Source organism: Muscardinus avellanarius (genome assembly GCF_963383645.1).
Source record: "Muscardinus avellanarius genome assembly, chromosome: X".
Classification (NCBI taxonomy): Eukaryota; Metazoa; Chordata; class Mammalia; order Rodentia; family Gliridae; genus Muscardinus; species Muscardinus avellanarius.
Window position 1 is genome coordinate 96,843,337 of NC_137792.1, and position 23,122 is coordinate 96,866,458.

Genomic DNA, 23,122 nt, shown 5'->3' on the forward strand with positions numbered 1-23,122 from the left:
CTAAGGGCTTTTGGCTAGAGCCGTGCTTCTTAGGGAAAATGATTCACCCCTGCCTTGGGCCATAGGACAGTTTTCCTGAGAATGGGGTAACTTCTGGGGGATGCATGATAAAAACATAGGAGTGGGCATCAACAATCCACTATAACATCCCTGAATCTCTTGTATCCATGTACAATTCTACCATCTACTCCAGAATCCAAGTAGAAATCTGGAGGTAGTTTCGTTTCTTTTCCCTTGCTTACCCCCCCATTCAGTAGGAATAATAATAAATGACAATTATCAAGTTCATATAATACAAATTTTAAATTCCATGGCATGGTTCTTCAATCCCCATAGGATGTGGCTCCTGTCTACTTCTACAGCTTGGATTTCATATCCTCTCTTGTACTCTACTCTGGGCACACTAAACCTGGCACAGTTTAACACAACATGCTGTTGCTCTTGGCCCTCTGTCATGTCATATTCACTTGGTCAACTCTTTCTTGTCCTTCAATATATTCTAGATATTACCTCTCTCTGGAGGTGTTCTTTGGCTCTCAGGGCTGAATTTGCTATTTACCATTTGTGCTCTTCCAGCATCCCATGTCTTCTTCCTTCAGAACTCATTTTGCAGTGAACTACAATTGTCCAATTATTTGGCTATTACCCTTCATTGAATGTGAGCTCTTTCAGGACAGTGATTGCATCTTGTTTATTTCTGCTTGCCTAGCATGCAGTTCTTTGCCTTGTGTGGTGTTTGCACACACTAAAAGCTTCTCACATTAGTGGAAAAGAGGGACCAAATATTAACAGAAAATGTAGCCAGAATTTTAAGTTTTTTCTGAAATAAATTTTGTAAGTTCCAGTGTGATGTTTATATTAGGGAAATAATTAAATAGGTGCTGAATATATATATATATATATATATATATATATATATATATTCATAAAAATACAACTTATTTTATCTTTCACTATACTAACCCTCTTGGATCACTGAACTTCATTACTGAGAATCCCAAAGAAATCATATAGAAATTCCCTGTTCTAGTGTTTACTTATAAATATGCTGAAAGCGACCTCTCTCAGAAATTTCCTTCTTTGGCTACTGAATTCATTTTTTTTTACTGCTTCTATAACAAGTTAGCACAAATTTACTGGCTAAAAACACCACCAATTTATTATATCACAGTCTTGTGTGTCAAGTCTAGGCACACTTAGCCAGGCATTCCATTCAATATCTCACAAGTCTGAAGTCAAGGTGTTGGTTGTGCTGAGTTTTTATCTGCATGCCTGATGGTTAACCCATTTCCAGGCTTGTTCAGATTCTTGGCTTTGCATTTTGAGGACCAAAACACCTGATAAGGACAACCTAGAGGAGGACAAGTTTGTTTGGACTCACAATTTCAGAGGTCTCATTACATGGCTGGGCAGTTCCATTGCTCTGGGCCTGAAGTGAGGAAAAATATCATGACAGAGGGCATGGAAGAAGCAAGCTACTGAGCTCATTGCAGCCAGGCAGCAGAGGTAGGGAGAACAAAGAAGATGAATCCTTCCCAAACATGTCTCCATGAACCTACTGCTTCCTGCAAATAGTTCCCACCTTCCAGTAGTCCATCTAGTTATCCCTAGACAATGAATGAATCCATTGTTGATGTCACAGTCTTCAGGATTTAATCATTGCCAACAGGCCCGGCCTCTGAACCTTGCTATATTGGGGACCATGCTTTCAACACATGAGCTTTGTGGCAACATTCCAGACCCAACATCCAGGTTGTCAGTGGAATTCTGTTCAGTACATTTGTAGGACTAAAGTCCCCATTTGTTCACTGGCCATTGGCTGAGGGTGGTTCCCAGCTTGTAGAGACTATAGGCATTCCTCTGCTCAAAACCTACTTCCTCCATCTTCAGAATCAATATTGGCACATTGAGTCCTCATACTTTGAATCTCTGGGACTTCTTCTGCCTTCCTCTTCTGCTTTTATGTGCTCACATGATTAGATTAGGCCTACCCTGTTAGTCTTCTTTATGCCATATGACACAACACAATAACAAAATATTGCTAGGGGTTGGAGTTCATGGTTACAAAAATTCTGCCTATTATACCCACCAATCAGAAGAATGAAGAGAAGGTTATGTGCCCTCAGTTCTGATCCCCAAATGAGACAAGGCAGCTGTGACTCTTTTCTTTTCCTTCTGTTTCTAGATGAAAGACCTGCGTCATGAGAATGTTAACCCTTTATTGGGCTTCTTCTATGATTCTGGAATGTTTGCCATTGTGACCGAATTTTGTTCCCGGAGGAGCCTAGAAGATATATTAATAAATGAAGATGTGAAACTTGACTGGATGTTTAAATCATCACTCCTTCTGGATCTCATTAAGGTTAATGGAAAAAATGAAGGAAACCTTGGATTTCTCTGTAGATTCGAATTTTAATATTTTGGGATGTTTTCTTTTCCTCAGATCACTGTGATCATTTCATCCCTTCACCTTTCTTCCAAAGGTCTACCCCCCTTTCTCACAGTCATTTTGTCCATATTTGTTATACTGGCACAGAAAGCAGTTTTCTGGCACCCTCCTCAATTTGAGGACCACATTTTTCTTTACTTTCTTGTTTTCCATCAAGTACTCTTCTGCCTCAAACAATCCTTTTTTTATTCAGTTTCTCTGCTCTGTGGGTGTAGGAATGTATTCATTCTCACCTTTTAGGTGGGCTCAGTAAGTCTTTGCATGTCATAGGTGCGGATGGAGAACTCCGTGACACTGGAAAGCCAAAAGACTATTGGTTCTATAAGGCTGCATCTCCATTCTCTGTGCCAAGAGCTGCTAATAGCCTAGGCTAGGGGGGTTCTGTGGAGCCTGTGAACTCCATTAAATGACATGCATATTATGATATGTGTAGATTTGTGGGACTGATCTGGATAATTGATTACCTGTTGAGCTTCTTGCACATTGATCACAGGCTTGGCTTTTGTATGATGGCTTAAACCTTTTCAACGGGGCTTGAAAGGGAAAGACATCTCATTCTCATTCTATGTAAGATGGTAATTAGCTTTCTTTTACAGAAGCTCAGAGATTCTAAACGAGATACATTTTGTTATGCATTGTCTGGCCCACATAGTAGGTACTTAATAAATATTTATCAGGTAACTATTAAGTGGCAGAACTGATAATAGAATCCAAATCTCTTCATTAGTATTCTAGTGCACTTTCTGCTCATCCTGTAAGTAAAGCCCAGTATGTTAAGAGGGAGGCCTCTAAATGACAGTCCTCTCAAGCCTGTGATGAATGAAACCCAAACATTAGACAACCTGGGGAAAATCTTGCCTGTTGTAGACCCTGCTGGGAAGTACTGGAGAGTGCAGACTTTCTGAGATCACGAGATAGGAAGCATCTAAATACAAAGGAGTGTCATGCTGCAAAACAGAGCCAGATATCTAAAAGTGCTCTTGGCTTTAACAGTTATGGGATGACTGTACTACGAAATGGAGGTATTTAAAAGCAGAATGATTAAATTCATCCAAGAATGAGACCTGGTAGATCACATTTGAATGTCATGTAAAGACTGCCAATGAAGCAGAGAGACAAATGATACTCAATTTTTCCTTTTCATTGTCTATTTTATTACAAAATAACATAATACATTAACATTTAAAATTAAATGATATCAGGCATGGTGGTGCATACTTGTAATCCTAATATTTGGGAGGCTGAGACAGGAGGATAGAATGTTTCCAGCTAGCCTCAGAAACTTAGTGAGGCCATCTGAAACTTAATGAGACCCTGTTTCAAAAGAATAATAGGGCTGGAGGTGTATCTCAGAGGTGGAATGGGTTCAATACCCAGTACATACACATATACAATAAAATAGTATAAATATATATGGGAAAAGTCTGACATTTGCTCATTCCTCTTTCTTCATAAATCTCAAAGTTAACTACTGCTAACAATTTGATATTTAGATTTGTAATTAATTTCATGTACATTTATATATTATAGATGTTTTTATTTGTTTTCAAATAAATGTGCTGTCACAGTTCTGCAAGTATTTTTTAGTTTGTGGCTTAGAGTTGTAATACAGACCTATGTTATTCTAAGCACTGCACAATATTCAAGGATACGCCATAAATCTAGCCCATCCTTTATTGATTATTGACATTTAGTATATTCTTATTATATATAAGTATATACTTCTTTTGGTACTAGATATTGTACTCAGGACTATTCTATCTCGAACTACATCTCCAGAGCTATTTTATTTTTTTATTTTGGAACAGGGTCTCACTAAATTGCTGAAGACCTCACTAAATTACCACGGCTGGTCTTGAAACAGCGATTCTCCTGTCTGCTTCCCAAGTAATGAGATTACAGGTATATGCCACCAAGTGTAGCCAATTATAAAAAGAAAGCTGCAATGATAATTCTTCTGTCTTTGTACATATATATATATAAGCATTTCTCTGGAGGAGAAATAAAATCCCTGAGACACAGGGTATGCATATTTTAAATTTTTACAGCTGTTGCTAAATTGCTTACCCAAAAACTTACAGCAGGCTTTACTCCTGTCAATAATAGATGTGTTGCATTAGATGTATTGGAGAAAACAAGAATCTCAAAATTTCTGGCAATTATGTATATATGTATCCATCCCTTTTCTGAAATGCCAATAAGTCTCCCAGCAATACATCATTTTCCATTCATAGAAGATATACGATTCTTCATCAAAGCGTATAATTTTAGAGCTGGAAAGGTTCTAAAAGGGTTTGCTTTGCTTGCTTATGAGAGAACGAGGCTGAATTCTGGATCATAATAGCTCATGCCATTAACAATCTTATAAAATGGCTCTAAAAGCATAAAATAGTTAAATAAATTGTTAAATTCTGCTGCATCATCTGTAGGGCATGAAGTACTTACACCACAGAGAGTTCATTCATGGGAGGCTAAAGTCTCGGAACTGTGTGGTGGATGGACGTTTTGTACTAAAAGTGACAGATTATGGCTTTAAGGACATCTTAGAAATGCTGAGACTCTCTGAAGAGGAACCTTCTGCAGAAGGTAAGCAGGAATTGTATCCTTTTGACAAGTCCAAAGTTCAAATGAAAATATGCACTGAATTAAAGCCTCAGGCTGATTTCAACTCCCCACTTTTGTTGCAAATCCAGCCTCATGTGAATGAAGTCTGCATGCAGTAAACTCAGCCCATCCCAGCCTTCCAAACAAAGCCGGGGCAATAATGTTCACTTCCTGCTGTGGTAGGATTAGGCTGTATTGTTTAGAGACCCCAGCAGTCCCTGGAGAATCTTGCTGAATGCTAGGCACACAGTAGGTGCTCAATAAATACTTGTCAGAATGAATGGAGGATAATTTGGAAGCTGGACCCCTACAAAGTACATTCTAGAATGGGATGTCACTAGAGTATACCAGCATTGTGTCTGTCAAAGATGAAGAAACAAGGAGGGGTCTCCAGCAAATAAATGCTCTCTGGTTTGTATGAGATGGCTTCAGACAGAACTTTGGCTTACAAGTAAATAAATAGTCATGCCCCTAATGTCCACTTTGTGTTTTTGTTTTTTATCCAGTGCACTAGTACTAAGTGATGCCTGTAGGGGTCATAACAGGTCAAAGAACTAGGAGCAGCTAGGATGGGGTGGGGCCTGAGAACCAAAGGATAATGAACTGACAGAAAACAGGAAAGAATAAAGAGAAAAAAAGGAAAAGAGAGGCTAAATAAGATGACAACGATAGGACTAAATATCTATAGGAAACATGGGCATTAAAATTTTAACAAATTGAGAGGGTGAAGAAAAAACACAGTGACACAAAACCCCACAGAAACAGAGAAACCCCAAAAGGACAGAGGGAGAGATACCAAATTACAATGGATATTCATACTATTAAGAGGATCTTTGGCATTATAAAGTTTCACACTGCTGCCTTTACTACATAGGAGAGAAGGAAGAATAAAAGACACACAGAGACCCTAGATCCCATCCTTGTTGGCATCATCTCTACTCTTTACAAGACTTTAGGAAGTCGTGTAGTCCAACTCTCTCATTTTACAGATGACCTCATTGAGGCTCATCATTTTTCCAAATCTTGCAGCTACTTAGCAACTTAAACTTCCCGAAGCCTAGTCCCTATGCTCAGCCAAATGAAAATTTAGAATTTCCTCTTCCTTTTGTCTATTTATGCTTTGGAACTGTTGAAGCTTCTAATAATCACAGTGAAAAGCATGTGATATTATTCCTCTCTCTCTCTCTCTCTCTCTCTCTGGATATGTTCTTATTCCTAACTTAGTTGTGTGACTATTATTTGGCTAATTCTAGTTTGAAAACTTGGAATAGATGCTTTTGGTCAGCTTTAAGATAGGATGCTGCGGCAACAATTACAAAGGTCATAAGTACTTAGATTTCTGTCAAAACTAGACACCTATAAATGGTAAAACACAATACCTAGCTTCCAAGAGTTCCATTTTATTCAGACTGGAGATTTCCAAACTTGAGGACATCTGATTTTAGAGTAAAGGATCCTTTGGTGTGCTTTGTGCACATGTATGCTGCATCTCTGTGTGTGTGCTGTCTCACTCTTATTTCACTTCACCCTCTGAATTAGTCTATTGTTAACATACTGTCGTTAGAGCTTTATAAACTGCAAATCTGATCATGTTACAACTATGCCTAATTCCATCGAATTCCTATCTCTTAGGATGAAGTTTAAATTCCTTGACATGGCTTGTGTATTCTGCCTGGTCTCCACCTTGCTGATGTCTCACACTCAACCACTCATACTCTGTCTCTATACTCCAGCTGGGCTGAACTTCCTGTTGTTTATTTACAACAGGTTCTTTCTTAATTCCAGACCTTCACACATGCTGTGCCTTCAGCCTGGGACATTCTTCCCTTCTCATTTTGTCATATACCCAGTTGGGTCTGGCTAAATCCTGCCCCTTCTGTAGGACACAACTTACATACCACTATATCAGGAGGTCTTCCAGGAGCCCCTACACTCATCTAGATTACCCACTTGATGATTCTTTAGGATCCTGGACTTGGTTGTGATACCACACATTGTTAGCATCACTCATTGAATTAGTTGTCTTCTCCCTCCACCCAAACTCTAAGCTCTGTGAAACCAAGAACAGCTTTGCTCCCCCTCTATACCTTCATGATACCTGGCAGAATAAATATTTGTCGAATCAATGAATCAATGAAATAAAATTAAATGAAGAAACTGGTCTCCCTGCCTAAGATGACAAGGCTAATAGAGTGTTGTAACTGAAATGCATTCAGAGGTCATTTGGCTCAAATTTTATTTTACAGATGGAGGGAGTGAGGTTCAGAAAGGTGAGCTAATTAGTGGCCAAGCTGAGACTTTGAACCTAGGTCTATTGACAGGGTTCTATGTTTTTTATGCTATACTACACTGGTTCTCTAAAGTGATTTTATCACCATAGCAGGGCTCAGAGTTTTGCTGGCTCCAGCTGGTACATAATAAGCCAAGTAATTTTTCTGGTTTTGCTGAGAGTATGATCTAATGGTAGCTAGTGGCTCTTACTTGGTTCTGGAGTGGGGGTGAGGAAATGGGGGTTGGTTGTAAGTGTATTCATTACTAGCCTCTCTCAACTATGTAAGTATAGTGCAGATAAAGCCTCATTTTAGCCATTAACAACATACATGTCAGTGCTCTCTGAAAATACTGTTTGGTAATAATTGTATTTAATCACTCAGCTTTTTACCAGAGAGTTTTGCCCTCTCTTCCCTTCTTGTGCTTTTAAATGCGCAGGGAGAGAGGGGATGCCAGGAAGAAGCAGCCTCATATCATTTTCCATGCTCTCAAATATCCACCCCCGACCTCTCTCCAAACCATGATGCCTAAAATCCCAGAGTCAGAAATGTATTCCTTTGACTAAAGCATCATTCAGTCTTTTTGGATGCATTTGTAAATATCATTCCTCTTCGGCAGGGAGACATAAGAAAAAAACAGCCATAGAGAGTGTATTGGAGATTTTCATGGGGGTGGATGGTGGGAGGAAAGTCAGAGGTGCCTGGAAGGGAAACAAAGGCTGGGGCCACCTGGAGAGCAAAGAGAGAAGATAAGTACATGATTAGCAATAAGGCTAGATATTCTTTTTCCACCATTTTGATCAGGGTTGGCTGAAAATAAGAATTTCTAGGGTGAGTTTCTCTTTCCCGGATTTCACTAAAAAACCAAAATAGTCCCTAACCTTTCACCTTTCTTCTTGCTTCATAGGAAGGAACTTGTCCCCAATGTTCCCTGCCTATATCCATCACTTTTTTTGAACACCCTCCATCTTTAACACACATTTTTCTCTAACCTTCCTATCTGAATGTCAACCTGTTTTTTTTTTAATTCAACCCTCTCCCTTTCACACAGCAAAGTGTCACTGTCCCCTGTTCCTGTCTCTTCCTTCTCCATTGTAGTTGTAGCCTTTCACCGGTCAGATTCCCCATTCTGCTGCTACCATCCCCACCCCCTTTCGGGCCCCCTTCTCCTCACCACCACCTCTCACTGTAATAACTTCCTTGTTGGTCTCCCTGACTCCAGTCCCTCTCTTGCAATCCAGCTTGCTCAGGTTGCCAGATTAATCTTCCCAACAAGGCTTTCATCAAATCCCTCTCCAAGCTCCGGCACCCCTACTGCCTTTTGTATTCACTCCAAATGCCTTCATTTGGCTCTCAGGGCCTCTCACCTTCTGCCCCCATTCTTCAAGCCCTCCTCCCTCCCCCACTTCATCAACCCCATTTCTCCTTTCTCATTATTCCTTAACAGAGCCCTTCTCTTCAGCCAAACTAATCTGCTTACCACCCTCCCACCACCCGCAATTTGCTCCTTTTGGCCTCTTGTTCTTTTGCACATACTGTTCTTTCTCTGCAAAGCCCTTACCCTCTCAGTTCCAGAAAGCTGCATCCTTGACCTTCTTAACCAGCGAACAAACACATGGAAGATTTAACTTTTCCAGGAAGCCTTCCTGGATTAATATTAACAGCTCAGTGTTTCATTCGTTTGAATCAGATGGAGTCGCCAAAATACAACTGTTTGTTGATTTCAACAAACAGAAATGGAAATTTTACGTAGTTTGATGTAAAACATACCCCTCTGTCAATTGACTATTTTTATATTATCAAAGCATGTGTATTTCCAAGAGGAACTTTTTTTTTTTTTTTGCAGTACCGGGGATTGAACTCAGGGGCATTCTACCTCTGATCTCTGCCCTCAGTCTTATTTTTTATTCATTATTTTGAAACAGAATCTCACTAAGTTGTGGAGGGCCTCACTAAGAATCTGAGGCTGGCCACAAACCTCCGATCCTCCTATCTCAGCCTCCCAAATACTGGGGTTACAAGTATGTGCCACCAAACAGACTCCAGAGAGACTTTTGATAAAGGAGGAGAAACCCCAGTGGAATGATGGAGTGGGTGTAGGGAAGGGTGGAGATGAGGGAAAATTAATGAAGGAAAGAGTTTTACTGATATTATGTACATATATGAAATTATCAATGCCAATCTCAATGTCATATATGGGGAACAGGAGGGAGTAGTGGAGCCAAGGGGGGAAACTCACCAAATGCTATGTGCACGTATATCCCTCCCACTCTGAACTTTTAAAAATAAATTTTAAAACTATGTAGCTTTTTGTATTGTTTAAGTTTCCCCTTATAAAAATTTCCAATTTTCTTTGAATATTGTGACAAACTCTGAAAACAGTATTATTTTCCCCCATTGGGTCTGAAATGCAGCAGAACATACAGTGGGTATTCAAATATGGTTTTAGTAGATTAATTTCCTTGTGCTATATAATGACCTTCATCACCCTCTCTCTTGTATTACAGTTAGGGGTACACATGACTATGTTACCCACTTGTCTCTGTACTCAAGGGCAAAGGCATGGTTTGATTCATCTCTAGTACTGCCTCTGTACCTGAAACAGTGCCTAGTACATTTAGACTCCCAATAAATATTTGCAGTACTGAGTTAAAGTAACTGCTGCACCTTTTTGCTTTGCAAAAAACAGACAAGGCTTGGGAGGCTCCTCTAATCCTTTTAGAGAAGATCTGGAGAAAGCAACTTTTGAATCCTTGAGCCCTGGCACAATCAAATTACCAAACACATATAGATTTTAGCAAACAGAAAATCCATGGCAACCAGCCTGGCAATACATTTGCCTTTCCCTGGAAACCTGCCGACTACTAGTTGGAGGCTCAAGAGAACAAGAAAGCAAGCACCAGATCGTGTCCAACTCACGCTTCTTGTTCTTCCTCACACCTCTGCTGTGTCTACCTGCATGGTCCTGGGGTAGAGAGAGCAGTATGCTTTCTATGTGCATAATTCCTTATATTAATAGATTCAGATGAGGGGGGCACTAGCATGTCTGTGTATCTAATCAAAATTTAAAGCAATCAATAAAACAGCATCCTTAGAGCCCTTGAGGATATTGCAGATGTCAGTTAATCCTCCATGTATTTATTACACACTGCTTTCTTTGCAGAGTTGTTGTGGACAGCCCCTGAACTTTTGAGAGCCCCAAGGGACAGCAGATTAGGTTCTTTTGCAGGAGATGTCTATAGCTTTGCCATTATCATGCAAGAAGTGATGGTCCGGGGCACCCCATTCTGCATGATGGATCTGCCTGCCAAAGGTAAGCTGGAGATGAGAAAAAGGCACTGGGGGCCTACCATGACCCAGATCACCAGACCAACCCACACTGTCATGACTGGCCAGAAGAGTGTTTGTGCTAACAGCTTGCTAGTCTGCAAGCAGCCTGTGTTGTATGCAGGTGTGACATGGAACCATACAGTTTTAGGCATCTGGAAGAAATGTCCCATCCAGGAAGCTTGTCCTTTTTCAAACTATGAAATAAGCCAGAGGCCTATAGGAACTACCTCAATCCTTTTATTTTCAGTCCCTTCTGCTCCATGTGTACACTTCTTGGCAAGTATTTCCATATCCCATATTATGCTCCCAGATGTCAATCTTTCCTTGTAACATGCCAGTGGTTTTCATCCCGAACTCCTATCAGAACACAGAGCCAGAAGGCAAGATCCATCAATAGATGGCAAAATCAGAGGGTGCAAGTTTGAGGGGGAAAAAGGCTATTCACATATTTTCAAAATGTGAACCCACAAGATACTAATTACAAATGAAACATAGTAAGTTTATAAGTGGAGGCTACTGCATACACCACCTTAATCAAGTGATCAGTGTTATTACACCAATAATGAGGCACATCAACAACATGTTACCCTGACATGATGCTATAGGAAGGGCATGACATCACTTCTAGGCATTCTTGACAAAAATGTATAATCTCAATTTAATCATGAGAAAAGTTCAGACAAACCCCCGTCGAGAGACATTCTATAAAATAAATGGCCAGCCAGGCGTGGTGGCACACGCTTGTAATACCTGCGCTTGGGAGGCTGAGACAGGAGGATTGCACAGGTTCAAAGCCAGCCTCAGCTACTTAGTGAGACTCTCAGCAACTTAGTGAGACCCTGTTTCCAAATAAAATATAAAATAGGGCTGGGAGTATAGCCGGGAGGTAGAAAAGGCCCTGGGTTCCACCCCCCTGTACCACCAAAAATAAATAAATAAATAGCCAGCACTTATCACAAGTGTTTAAATCATCAAAGACAGGAAAAGAACGAGGATGTGTCACTGACTGGAGGAAACCAAGACATAATTACACACAATAAGGGATTTGTAATCGGGCCAGGTGTAGTGTCACATGCCTGTAATCCCAGTACTTGGGAGGCTGAGACAGGAGGATCATAGGTATTAGACCAGCCTCAGTAACTTGTGAGACCCTCAGAAATGTAGGAAGACCTTGTTTAAAAAGGCTGGGTGTAGCTCAAAGGTAGAATGCCCTTGGATTCAATCCTCAGTACTACAACCACCACCACCACAACAACAAAACAGAAAAAAGAGAGAGAGAGATAGAAGAAGAAGAGAGAGAATGAACAGAGAGAGGAAGAGGGAGAAAGAAAGAAAAAAGAGATCTGACCTGAGCGTGGTGGCACACGCTTGAAATACCAGCATTTGGGAGGCTGAGACAGGAGGATCGCTGTTCATAGACAGCCTCAGCTACTTAGTGAGGCCCTTTGCAACTCAGTGAGAACCTGTTTCAAAGTAAGGAATAAGAAATAGGGCTGAGGGTATAGCTCAGAGGTAGAATGTCCCTGGGTTCCATTCCCAGATGAGGGGAGAGAGAGGGGGGGGGAGGTAGGTCTGGAATTGGATCATGGAACAGAAAAATCACATTATGAAACTAATGAAATTAAAATGGTCTCTAATAATACTATTGTACAAATACGAATTTTCTTCATTCTGTGGTCACATAAGTTAGTAACATTAGGGTAAATCACATAGTGAAGCGTGTAAGGCAATCATACTATTTTATATACTTTTATTGGTGCATTGTAGTCTCACATCATAATGTAGTTCAGAGTGAAACTGACATATATGCACTTGGCAAGCTTCCCCTATTTTTTACAACATTTCTGGAAGTCTAAATTTATTTTAAAATAGATGGTTTTAAAAGTGAAGAAGCAAGCCGGGCGTGGTGGCGCACGCTTGTAATCCCAGCATTCAGGAGGCTGAGACTGGATGATGGTGGTTCTCGGACAGCCTCAGCTACTTAGTGAGGCCCTCTGCAACTTAGTGAGACCCGGTTTCAAAATAAAGAATAAAAAATAGGGCAGGGGGTGTAGCTTGGAGGACAAATGTCTCTGGGTTCCATCCCCAGACCCGCAAAAAAAAAAAAAAAAGTGAAAAAGCTTTCCATTTCCGCAGTCAGGGTCCTACATCACCCATTTACTTAAAGCCCTTCAACTGTTCCCCATCACTAGTTACATGAAGCCCCGCCTCCTCACACAACATAAAAGAAGCATTCATATTCTGTCCACTTTCTACGTCTCCAGGCTTATCGTCTGTCACTGCCCATTGCCCATACTCCAGCTACATGCCCCACCTCTGTGCCTTTGCACAGGCTATTCATAGTACCTGGAATTTGTGTCCACCTTCTCTCCACTGTGCCTAGACTAAGTCATGTCACCTCCTCTGGGAGGCCTCTTGGATTTCTTCATTCTGTGCTTACCCATACCTATCTCTGCTAAAGCACTCATATAGCATGCTGTTGTTTATCGCGATTGGACTATGAGATTCTCAAGGGCATAAATCATGCTAGACCTAAACAGAGATGCAATCCATTCAACTGGATGGTATTCTGAGAAAGAGTAGATGGGGCAGTTGCTTCCTGAGGGGTTCATTCCCATGACTCTATTGTACTGAAAAGAAGAGGCTACAATGGAAAACCCATTACCAACACAGGCTGCTTTGGGTAGAAGGAGCAAAATGAGTGGAGTCATGAGGTGCTGAGAAGTCAGAGGCAAGAGTTGAGCTTCTTTTATGGAGAGAAGGGGCACTCACTAGGGTGACAGGCAGCACTCTTAGAGTATTAGGAGCAGTATAGGGGTGGGAAGGGCCACGGAAGGGGCACACAAGGTTCAGTTGACAGTACAGAGGTTAAGAGTCAAGGCTGGTGGGGAGGGATGAGAAATGAGCCCGGGGAAGTTTTCAAGGTCAGTGTTAAAGAGCTTGGATTTTATTCTGTAGGTAATGGGAGGCTTGAAGGGATTTTTAAAGTCAGAGTTTTGTGGCTGAATTTGTGTTTTAGGAAAGGTTTGGAGAAGTCTAGGCTTCAAGCAGAGATTGGTTTTCGTACTAGTATAGGTTGATGAGGACATTGATGGCTAATGGTTTTCTCTTGCTATGAGAAAGTTTTATCCCTTTGTTGAAAGGTCAGTCTGAATGATCTAGACTTTTGATCATTAATGACTTTTGGGTCTGGATAGGGATTCAAGATCTGAGGTGTCTGGAAGCAGGGGAGTGTGGTAGATTGAGATTACCTGGGTTCAGGTTTGAACTCTATCACTTACTAGCCATGTGACTTTGGGCAAGTTACTTACTCTGCCTGTGTCTCAGTTTTTCCATCTTTAAAATGAAAATAAGAGTGTGTGCTTCATTTTTTGTGAGAAGAATTCAATGAAATAATGTATACAGAATGCTCAGTCCATATTCTGATATGTAGTAAACCTTCCACTGAAAGTGGAGTTCAATAATCAGTGACCAGAGGCCAGCTGGGGCCCAAGTCTTGAATCTCGGCTGGGCCTGGGATTCTACATGGCTGTCTTTTGGGTAAGGCTTAGGTGATTTGGGGTGGGTAAGTGGAGCCAGGTTATTAAATTTATGGAATTAGAATTGATATCAGAAACCTAACACAAGCAAGATAAAGCTGGGTCTAAATAATCCCAATAGTTCAGTTAATTGGTTTATTGCCCCCTTTTCAAAGATCTGATAACAACCTCTTTTCAGAATCAATGTTCAGGTCACCTAAGGAGAAAAAAAAGGAGATGATCCTGTGGGTTTTTTTTTAATTTTTTTATAAACCCCTTTCTTGGCTAAAATTCAGTTATTATTATTGAATCTTAGTATTTTTCCATGATTTATAAACCTTTCTTCTCTTACATCTGGGTAGAAATCATAGACAGACTTAAGAAGCCTCCTCCTGTGTATAGACCAGTGGTTTCTCCTGAGTATGCACCTCCAGAATGCCTACAGCTGATGAAGCAGTGCTGGTCTGAGGCTGCAGAACAACGACCAACTTTTGATGAAATATTTAGCCAGGTAAGGATTCTGTGGATCTTATCACTGCCCCAAAAGCCATGCCAAAGCCCACCTATCCAAGGGTAACCCATTAGGTCCTCTTTGTATTGTGGAAAGAACTTGCAAGGGGAAAAGGTACTCCTCTTGAATGAGTAGCCTGGAGATGGCTACTCTGAGGACCTTTTTGCTAGAGCATCATCAACATATCCTCTAAGAGTCCAAGACTTGGTTCTGGTGCTCTTCTGTGTCTGAATATCCATCCTTGACCATTCACAAACTGGCCTAAGCAACCTTTCAATAATCGATTCGACCACCAGACATTTGCAATGCTTGACATTGAGACTGTTGGAAGGTAGATATCATGGAATACATGGGGCTCTTCACAGAGATATTTTGCCTTGGAGATCTCAGGGAACTTTGAGTATTATTTAGACTATTATGTAGAAGATGCTGGATTGATTTTGGAAGTTCAGGAATACTGCATAGTGTTTTAGAAGGGTGTTGGAGATGGAAGAAAGAACAAAAGTGAAATGCAAAATTAGATTACTTTGATTCACATGGAGCTACTTGAGGCAACCAGTACATGAAAAGTACCAAACCCTCTTCTTAAGATACTGAATTTCTAAAGAGGTTAATTCTGTCTCTAGAGGTGGATATCAGAAGGCGGGATGGAGGAAAGGAAAGAGAGCATCCAACTAAGAATGCTTGGGCGAAGTTCCTCTGTTGAAGCATGAAGTGTAGAGACTGATTGAAATTACAGGACACTGAAGCTGAGTGTGCTCTTTAGGAGTGCTGTGTCGGCTCTGGCAGAGAGGCTTTTGAGCCTGGCTAGAGTACAGCACTGAGATGCTTTATGAGTGACAGATATCTGAGGCGAAAAAGAGAAAGAGTAATATTGAAAGCCCGAGGGGCGCTGCTTATGAAGTCATCCATGTCCCCAGCTAACAATGCCTCCATTAGTCTGGCTGGGTTTCTCAAGAACACTCAAACAGGTGTTAAATAGTATGGAAAAAAAGCAAAAGACCATAAAGGTCAAATTTCTAAAATTCGTACCATGAGGCAGGCACAAAAGCATTTTGCCCTTGTGTTGATGCTAGAGATGTTATTTCAGAAGGCTAGACTGAAGCTGGAGATAGGTAGGAGGAATATACATCACACAACTTTCACATATGACATTTCTGGGGCTACCCTCACTAAAATGCTCCAGTGGAAGTTTAGTTTGTTTGACTACAAGAATAGCCTCCCAAGTCTCTTCCTGAAGTTAATAACATTTTAATAAGAGAGGCAGGCTCCTTAAGTTTGGCAACAAGGGGAAGCTAAAGGATCTGAATTGGCTGCTGAGGCTATCCCCTCAGGATCTTGGTGGACATACAGATGTGGACTAGGCTCAGAAGCAAACTCCTGTGTTTTCCTTGGGACAGTGAGTGCTATGTGGAGCATGTGTGACCCAGCTGCATAAGAAGGTTCATTGTAACAGAGGGCTAGAAGTCTACTCAGCAAATAAACCACTCGTATTTTATTGTTGTGAACACAACTATGTGTTTGCTCAATATAGCTGTAGAGAGCGGGCTGCCCCTCATAATTATAATGCTATACCAAATTCCTTGTACATGGACAAGGTGCCTAGAGGGTATACGGAACACTTGTAGCATGCATCTACCTCTAAGGGATCAAGTATGGGACAGGGCAGAAGCAGCTGAATTTCTATATGACCCCAACTGACCTGAAGGGTAGGTGCTAGGGGACACCATTATTCTTGGACTCCATGGTAAGAAATAGGGATAGATCTTACCATGTCACTCTTGAGCTCTCTTTAAGTGGTCATGGACCCTTCCACTGTCCATGAACTGTCAGCATTAGCATTTGAGGATAGTATGATTTAGTAGGCTAATAATCTAGCAGGGTAAAAGGTCACTTCCTGCCCTCTTTCACCTTACCTCACCCGAAACGGGCCTGGGCTAAAGACCAAATCCTTTTACCTTTGAAGTGGTTACTGTTCTTGCCGTAGCATTTCAGAACTGAAGGAGCTTTCCCAGAACACATTTGTTCAGACTTGAAAGAATCAGAAGGGTAGGGAAAGAACTACTTGTGGGAAAAAAGAGCCCTGTGAATGGGCCAGGGTGGCAAGGGTGGGTAGTGACTTTCCTATTCATATGGGGGCTCATTTCTCTTGCACTTTAGAGGAAATTATTTGTGATAAGGGGGCCTGTTCCCTATCTTTGGCATTCAGGAGGGGGGGGTAAACATTCCTTGGCTCCTCTTTCTGTTTTACCTCCAGTTTAAAACTTTCAATAAAGGGAAGAAGACCAATATCATTGATTCTATGCTTCGAATGTTAGAACAGTACTCTAGCAACTTGGAAGATTTGATCCGGGAACGGACTGAAGAGCTGGAAATTGAAAAACAGAAAACGGAAAAGCTTCTAACACAGATGCTACCACCGTATGTGTGAACACCTGAGGAGTGTGAATCCATGTAATAGAGTGTTCCATTAAAAAGGAGAAGAAATTACCCATCAACTAACTGCTCCCTCCTCTTGGCCTATACCCTCTCTACTCCTAGTGGGTTTGAGTCACACCTTCAAATCAAAGGAGAATTGGAAACCAAGGGAGCAGAGCACACATCATAATTTTTCACTACTTGTGGATCATGCTGGTCACTTAAGTTTTTGGTGCCTTGATGTTTCTATATGTTACTTCATTATGTTGCCAGGAGGTAGATTAAAAGGCCCTTTGAGCTCCTGAAGAAAAGTAACAGGGTTATTTTCCCAATTTTTCCTCCTTCAGTCAAAAGCCTTATCAGTTGCTGTAATTTCCAAAATTTCCCAAGCACCTTATGTTGAAACATGGTCTTCTAGGGCATATTTAGGGAAAGTAGTCTCATGGAAAGGCAACCACCTGGGTATACTCCCAAAGAGGGGTGGTAGAAGTATTGAGAGCTTGGAAGACACCTTGTTTCTCTATGCTGGCAGAAGGCACCAAGCAGGTCTTGTGTGTTCAGCATTATATTTGAGCACCTGGCACAGTACCTGACCCATCATAAGCACTTGCTATATTTTTGTAGGATAAGTGAATGGATTGTTTTTATCCAAGTGAGAGTTTATTTCTTATCATTTAGTTGGCAGTGATTCTGAGAAAATGTATTCTAGAACATATGTATGTCATAGAGGAAGGCTGGTGTCTTCTTAGGAACAGCTATGTCTGCTTTTCAGATCAGTTGCTGAATCCCTCAAAAAGGGCTGCACAGTTGAACCTGAGGGCTTTGACTTGGTCACCTTGTACTTCAGTGACATTGTGGGCTTCACCACCATCTCAGCCATGAGTGAGCCTATCGAGGTGGTAGATCTTCTGAATGACCTGTACACACTCTTCGATGCGATCATTGGCAGTCATGATGTCTACAAGGTATGGCAATTAGCAGAAAAATACATTCCAGTGTGAAAATTTTATATAAGGCTTTCTACATGTATTCCAAAACCAAAGAATGTAATTTTATAGAATGGTGCTGTTTAGGAATGAAAAGTTAAGTAGTAAACCCCTTCCCTTGGTATTTCATTGAAAATAAAGGCCAGACAGAATGCACATCATTTCCCACTTTACAAAATAACAACTCTCAATCAAGCAAGGGATTGCCGGGCAGATTTGGTTGGCCTAATTTTAGAATTAGGACTAAGAAGAAGTTGATACCAGGAGAGTTATTGCATTTTAGTGCCTGAATTCCACAGTGTAGGCAAGATCATGCTAGGCACTAAAGGGGACATAGAAAAGGTATTGGTATTTCACCACTTACTGGTGCCTGCCACAGAACTCATGCTGGTAAAGTGTCTATAGACCTAATATGTGCTATAAAATTTGGTTTCTTACTTTACATACTGCTTTTATTCAGGAATGAACTTGACATTTCTGGGATTTCTACAGGGTAACCAAAAGCCCACCTGTTTGTTGGAGGTCTGGGGAAGTGATTAATTGTACTGTTGCAAGCCCCTGCTTCCACCTTCTTTTACTTCTTCAGCCTACTGATTTCCACTCTTTCTGTCAAAGGTTGCAGAAGATGAGAACAGATGAGCACATTCACTTGTTTGGGTGCTATGCCTCTTTACCCTTGTTTTTATGTGTCATCTTGTCTCTAGGCAGAGCATGACTAAAAACCTTATAGCTGTGCTGGGACATTTTCACATTGTCTGCAACATAGATACTTGTCTTATTGATGGAGAAAGATGCCCCAGGCATCCCAGAGTTCAGACAGCTCCTCTGTCCCAGGAACCAAGGTAGAGCTGGAGAATGAGTAACCCCATTCATTGAATCCTTCATAGCACTCCAAAATGTTCCAGCTTTCAAATCTCACACAGGGCAGTGTGTTTATCTCAGATTAGACAGGGCCCTTTCAGGTCAGGTAGAGAGCCTTGGGGCTAGGCCAAACCACCTAAATAGGGCTCATAAATAGACATCAGACCTGTCAATCAGCAGGAGCTGCAAGCTAATCAAGAAGCACACATGGAAACCACGGTGGAGGAAAAATCCATGGAATCAGACTACCTGTCTTAACTTGTTGAACTCAAGAAGCCTGAAGAGAAAAACAAATCACAGAAAGCTAATTCAGTTGAAACTAAAATCAAAGATGATTCAGTGTGGGCAGTAATACAGCCACTGTTTAATCAATCCAGCTGATTCTGTTGAGACAATTGTTGGGGGTCTTAGAGATGAGACCATTAATTATTTTGGTACTTTGTGACTGCAGTAGGGAGTTAGTGGGATGCTCCCAGGACAGAGCAGGGTCACATGGATCCAAAAACAGAATCTAGTTTTTGCTTCTGTTTATTAAAAGCAGCAAAGTGCAATGGAAATAAAAATTGAACTAGTGATGAATCACCAAACTTGTTGGTATTTTTGTTTTTCTTACCTGCAAAAATTGGAAGCACCCCCCGATATTTGAAAGAGAAATGGAAGGGAGAAAGTTCCTGCAGATTCTTTTCTATATTTTCCCTTTCCTTCTCTTCTAGCATCCTCTATGCTGGCTGATATAACACATCGAAGCCCCTCAGTACACAGGCTCCCTGCTCTTCTAATCCCTCATCTATACTACTGTGGCCTCATGGATAATTGATTTACCAAAATTGAAGGGTCAACTACCAAGCTCTGATAATTGCCAGCAAAATTGAGTTTCCACTCCCATATACCATTTCTATTGTAACCCTTCCTTCCTATGTTCAGGGAGGCGTGAGTATTTGGAGGCAGGGGTCTTCTCTTCAAACAGTACCAGCTTAGGAAAACCCTGGATGGAATATTTTGAGGTACAAAGCCCCAGTGATGCAAATGTCCTTTGCTTATTTATTTTTATTTATTTATTTTGTGGTACTGGGGGTGGAACCCAGAGGCTTTCTACCTCCAGGCTATACTCCCAGCTCTATTTTATATTTTATTTTGAAACAGGGCCTCACTAAGTTGCTGAGAGCCTCACTAAGTAGCTGAGGCTGGCTTTGAACCTGTGCGATCCTCCCGTCTCCGCCTCCCAAGCACGGGGATTACAAGCCTGCGCCACCACGCCCAGCTGCAAATGACCTTTGTTATTGGCTATACAGAAAGTTATGTTCATGAATCTCTTACGGATTACTAAATGTCTTTCTCTGGAGCTGAATCATAGCCAGAGTCCTGAGGCTGATTTTAAGATATGCCTATTTGGTGGTGATGTTGGTGATAGCTTGCACTTACTATCCACTGTCATTTATCAGCCAGGTTTTAAGTGCTTTGACATATATTACTTAGTCCTTAGAATACACTATGGGGTAAGTATTTTCATTATTCTTATATTACAGACAAGGAAACTGAATAATGGAGAGATAAGTGACTTGCCTCAGATTTGAAAGTGGTGATTCTGGGATCTAACAAAGGCAGCATGACTTCAGAGTTTCATGCTCTTAATTATGGCCTACTGTGAGTGGGATTCTGTAGGAAAACATGGATTGTAGCCAGATCCTAACTTGCAGTAGCCCAGCCTGACTGGCACATTTCACAGAAATCCTTTCAGCTTACTTATCTTTTGGATTTACCTGAAAAGCTTCAATTTACTGGTTGTCTAAAGGAGTGGGCACACTACTGTGGGAGAAGATGAAGAACACAAATTTGCCTTCATTTCCAAATGTTCAGCTCAAACTGGTCCCTGCAGAGCAATTGTGGGCCAGTATTGCTACCCTCCAGGAGGTATCAGTAGGAGAGGAGGAGGTAAGTGGTGAGGAAAGACTCAGTTCTCATACCCAATATTGCTGCAAAACTAACTCCATCTTATCAGTAAGGCAAAGAAGAGCGAACAGGCCCCCTTTCTTTCCCTTTTCCTATATTTACATCCTTGGCTCCCCTAGTTTATTTACCCGCAATCATATAGAGAAATGCATGCTGGGGAAATATCTTAGGCATCTCCTCCTATAGTTCTCCCCAAAGAACATCCTAGGGACCACCTCATAAATCTCGCCTTTCTCTCCCCACTCTTAATTTCTAGGAGCCTCATATTTTTTAGGATTATTCAGAGTTCCTGTGAAGTTGCTACATGTATTCCAGAATCTCTAGATGTGGAGCCTAGGCATCAGTCCTCTTAATAAATCTCCTTAAGTGATTACAATTTGTAGCCAGGCCTATGAACTTTTGACAGCATTCCTCACTTTACAAGAATATCCACTTAGCCTCCATCCTATCCCTGAAACTGTGAAAATACCACAGATATTATTTTTGTGTGATCATTATACTTCCCCCGATTCCTAGGTAGAGACCATTGGAGACGCCTACATGGTGGCCTCAGGCCTCCCAAAGAGAAATGGCAGTAGGCATGCAGCTGAGATTGCAAACATGTCCCTGGATATCTTGAGCTCGGTGGGCACCTTCAAGATGCGACACATGCCAGAAGTGCCAGTTCGGATTCGAATGGGTCTGCACTCAGGTAACAACAACCAGTTAAAGCAAGAGAAAACATTCTTGTGTGCTTTGAGGAAGGCTAGAGAAGTATGGAGCAAAGGGAGCTCTCTGATTTCTGGATTATCCAGCTGTCCCGGGATGTGTAATTCCTTTAGACCTAACCAAGTTTACCCTCAAGAACACAGTTGGTAGCAGCCTTTGTTTCAGCCATTAAACTCTTTCAGTACTTAGGAGGCTGAAACGAGAGGATCATAGGTTTGAGACCAGCCTCAGCAACTTAGCAAGGCCCTCAGCAAGTTAGTGAGACCCTGTTTCAAAAATAAAAGTAAAAAGGGCTGGAGGTATAGCTTGGAGTTTGAATGTCTCTGGGTTCAATCTCTGTTTCCGCAAAAAAGAAAAAAAAAATTTTAAAAACCCGCTTTCAGTCGACCCTTTTGACTTAGAATCAAAATTTTTCCTTTTTGACAATGCTACACCCAAATATGTGGTGCATTTAGGATAATTAATTAATTGAAATATCAACTGATGAAGGACTTTTCTCCCACACTCATCCACTTGCTTGAATATTTTCAAGCTCTCCCTCTTCATCATATCCTTTACATTTCCCTTGAAAGACATCTCACTTGATGTCATGCATATGTCCTAACAGGCACTCTTGCTTGTCTGTGTATGCTCCCCTTCATTCTTAGCTCTTTTCTTTTAGGCTCCTTTTGTTCCCTCACCCCTTCTTTTTGTCTCTTCTATCAAACTTAGAAGAATGAATGGCACTCACTTTTCCATAGTGAAGAGTCTGGGTAGTCTTTCCTTATCCCCTTTGCTATCTTAAATCTTCCCTTTATCCCTCACCACTCCCCCACCCAGCTTTTGCCCCATCTCGTCAATCTTCCTTAAAAGTTCCCTCACATGGCTATTGCAACATGCTTCTGTGCATCCTATACTGGCTTCCTTTGCTCTTTCTATTCTTGACCATTTTTGCAGTTTTCAATGTGTCGATAGCCCTGCTTTCTACAAATTCAATCCTCTAATTTATTTCTGAACCTGACTCTGACCACAGAGCCAGGTTTTCATTTTCTACTACTCCAGCCTGACTTACATGTTCTACAACTGGCTGATAATTTCTTTTGTTTCTATCTGTTCCTTAAATATTGGTATTTTCCCCTTATTCTTTTTTTTTTTGTTGTTGTGGTTTCTTTTCATACTCCCCTGGGCAATCTCGTTTTTGTCTATGGATAACTACCACTTGTATGCTGATGGCTTTTAACGCCAACTCTTCAGGGCAATCATCTCCCTTAAGCTTCAGCCTTGTACATCAGACTTCCTGCTGGCATTTCCACCTGAATGTTCTTCCTGGTCCTCAGACTTAACATGTCGAAAATAGAATGACTTTCTTCTTGTAAAATTCTTCCTCTTCCTGTATTCTCTATCACATTTGGTATTAGTACCTTTGACTCAATAGCTCCAATTAGTCTTGAAAGCCATCCTCAACTCCTCCCTTGCTCTGACCTTTGACCTTCAACCAGTTTCTGAGTTTTGAATATTTTACAAACATTTCTTTTTTT

The 23,122-nt window shown here is 41.1% G+C and overlaps 1 protein-coding gene across 1 annotated transcript in view; it reads left to right on the forward strand.

The window, feature by feature from the left end:
- GUCY2F (guanylate cyclase 2F, retinal) overlaps window positions 1-23,122 on the forward strand; it is a gene marked incomplete at both ends in the record, with an annotated part of 97,915 nt that overhangs the window by 59,247 nt on the left and 15,546 nt on the right. Inside the window, 7 exons of the mRNA XM_080718965.1 lie at window positions 2,186-2,362; window positions 4,879-5,035; window positions 10,487-10,636; window positions 14,534-14,682; window positions 16,940-17,103; window positions 17,873-18,065; window positions 21,414-21,588. Coding sequence (XP_080575091.1) covers window positions 2,186-2,362; window positions 4,879-5,035; window positions 10,487-10,636; window positions 14,534-14,682; window positions 16,940-17,103; window positions 17,873-18,065; window positions 21,414-21,588 — 1,165 coding nt within the window. The remainder of the gene's footprint in view (window positions 1-2,185; window positions 2,363-4,878; window positions 5,036-10,486; window positions 10,637-14,533; window positions 14,683-16,939; window positions 17,104-17,872; window positions 18,066-21,413; window positions 21,589-23,122) is intronic.